Consider the following 2852-nt stretch of genomic DNA (forward strand, 5'->3'; position numbering starts at 1 on the left):
GTATACCTGCATTAAATGCACTTATGCCAGAACTGGAACCTCATAAAACTGGAACATGGACTGAAGTAAAAAAAAATAAAAAAATAAAAAAGATTAAAAAAGAAAAGCTTTACTCAGTGCAGTTTTCCAGTTAATTCAGTAATCCTACTTTGTGCAACGTGGCCCTGGATTGATTTGGACACATTTTACATGTTTGTCACTGGTGATTAACTGACTTAATATTCAAATGTATTGAGCTTACATCATGCATAAAATGAAAGATAAGTCTGGTGAATCATCAGTGAATTATGATTATATAGCACAATGCGATCTTTTGTCACAATGTAATCTGGCTTTACTAGAGGCTGCGCGGCAGTGTTAAAGTCCACGCAGTTGTGAAATTTGAGCCATGGCTCCTTCTGGATTTCTGCCCGATATCTGACTGCAAATACAGCACAGCAATATGCAACTGCAAAGCCTTTGCCTGACCGCCTTTGCTGGCTTTGTGGCCAAATAAACCACGAAGAACGCTACATATCTGTATAGTATTCCAGATGTAAATTTAAAGAAACTGCTTCAAAAAGCTAAAAAAACGGGTGTTTATTTAAAATGTTGCATCTCACACCTGAAATACCTCAAATTCTCCACCCTCCCACCATATACACTTTTAGCATCCTCAGTTCCAGCAGTGTGTATGGAACTAATATCACTAATTAGATTCTCTTTGCAGACACAAGCCTATAGCACAATGAACATTTATTTTATTGTTATGGTTTTCGGGAACAATAGTAAAGATAAAGATTTGGAAGAACAGCATTAGTTTTTCCTTGAACACATTTAGACAACATTTGTGAAGTGAAAATCCACATAAAAAGGAGGCAGAAAAGAGAATGATTCACCTCATGTCTGAAATAAGAGGTAAATAACAGCAGACTCCCATCCAATCAACATCTTATGCCTTTATTAAACAAATACACGCAGGCTGATGACAAAGGAGAACAGTTTAGGCATGAATTAACGAATTAAAAAATAACTGGACTTAGATATGTGATATAGATATGTAATACAGTGTGTGTAAATGAAGAATACATTTATCAAAATATCTGTTAAAGAAATGGAAGGGCTTTTTCAAATTGTGTTTGCTGAGACACACAGATTTACTAAAGGTCAACTCAAAGTTTTTTTATTTTTTTTTATTTTTTTTAGTAGGCAGTTACAGTAGTCACCCCTGCAAAAATATCACTAATCCGCAAAAACTAGGCTAAATCCTTCTAGTGCCCCCATCAGAAAATATGTTTACAAAAATCTATACAATTTTTTTTTCAGTTTGGTGTTTTTTGCTTGTGCCCATTCACAGAAAAGGGGGAAAATAATTTGAGTAGTTTGGAGGCTTGGGCTGAACAAGCAGGAGTGTGCTGTAAATCCACACATGCAGTGCATATGGACTTCACAGGGGTCATACTCCTTTTATTCCATGTTCACATTGTCCACGCGGGTGGCAGGGTTTTCTTACGAGTTTTTCTGGGGAACCTTAATCGTCACCTGGAAGACAGGAAAATGCAAGAAAACACTATATAAACACTATATAAACATTCTATAAAAACACCATACAAGAAAAGGTGTTTTGGTGGTTCTGGAATATGGGCCAGATTCTGCAGGAAGGGGTTGCAATCCCAATGTTAAAGACAAGCTGAAATCCAAATGGACGTTTTCCTCAATTTAGCCAATTCTTTAAAACCAAGCGAACACGTTTTAAAGTATACATTCCAAAAAATGGAATGTAAAAAATGTATAAAATTGTAATACTTGTTCCACACCAATGTTTTTTCCATCCACTTCCTGGAAGCAAGATTTTTTTACGGGATTTTATATCATCGTGTACCATTGGGTGTGTATGCCGACCACATCTGTCAATTTTTTATGTTCCCCTCCAATAAATATCCTTTTCACAGAGTGGTGTGCGTCCTCATTTGACGTTCCCCTCCTCATTCAAATCAGTCAAATCCACTCCCCGCCCTTCATAAAATTCTCTAGCAGTTTTAGCTAGTCTTTAAAGCACTTTGTACACTCTGGGTCAGGGATGAGAGGCGTTTGATGAAGCACCTCTTTCATGCAGAAAGTCTCGGTATGACAGCGGTGTGGGTGAGTGCGAGTGCGAGCAGGGTCTTTTCTCACCGCTTTGACTTCAGTGTAGTTGTTCAGTCCGTACTCCCCCAATTCTCGGCCATTCCCAGACGCTTTGTAGCCTCCGAAGGGAGCCTGTGCTCCAAACACATCGTAGCAGTTCACCCTAAAAAGACGAGAGACCAATCACTGCGATCGCCCTGCTGCTTGGGGGCAGGGGCTATGAGGGGAATGTGGAGGGGTTTGTGGAATGGGTGGGAGGGGTTTGTGGAATGGGTGGGAGGAGTTTGTGGAATGGGTGGGAGGAGTTTGTGGAATGGGTGGGAGGAGTTTGTGGAATGGGTGGGAGGAGTTTGTGGAATGGGTGGGAGGAGTTTGTGGAATGGGTGGGAGGAGTTTGTGGAATGGGTGGGAGGAGTTTGTGGAGTGGTGGGAAGAGCCTGAGTGGGTGACTGGGAGGGGCCTGTGGGTGGGAGGAGCTTGTGTGAGTGACTGGGAGGGGCCTGTAGGTGGGATGTGGGTGGGGTTTGTGGGTTGGTGGGATGGGTTTGTGGGTAGGAGGAGCCTGTGTGGGGTGTGGGAGGGGTCTCCAGCAGGGGCCCTACCACACAGTCCCGGCACGCAGGCCGTTGGTGAGGTAGTGTGCCTTCTCGATGTCCCTGGTGAAGACGCCGGCTGCCAGACCGTACTTTGAGTCGTTGGCTCTCTCCAGCGCCTCCTCCAGGTCCTTAAACTTCAGGATCTGCATC

General features: G+C 42.5%; 1 protein-coding gene across 1 annotated transcript in view; it reads right to left on the bottom strand.

The window, feature by feature from the left end:
• Nucleotides 1-923: 923 nt before the first annotated feature.
• LOC133140119 (aldehyde dehydrogenase, mitochondrial-like) overlaps nucleotides 924-2852 on the bottom strand; it is a 13946-nt gene continuing 12017 nt past the window's right edge. Inside the window, exons 11-13 of the mRNA XM_061259711.1 lie at nucleotides 2709-2852; nucleotides 2155-2269; nucleotides 924-1521 (exon numbers count right to left, since the gene is read on the bottom strand). The exon at nucleotides 2709-2852 is cut by the window's right edge and continues 14 nt beyond it. Of these exons, the coding sequence (XP_061115695.1) occupies nucleotides 1489-1521; nucleotides 2155-2269; nucleotides 2709-2852 (292 nt within the window). The 3' untranslated portion in view covers nucleotides 924-1488. The remainder of the gene's footprint in view (nucleotides 1522-2154; nucleotides 2270-2708) is intronic.

This window comes from Conger conger, chromosome 11 (assembly GCF_963514075.1).
Source record: "Conger conger chromosome 11, fConCon1.1, whole genome shotgun sequence".
Lineage (NCBI taxonomy): Eukaryota > Metazoa > Chordata > Actinopteri > Anguilliformes > Congridae > Conger > Conger conger.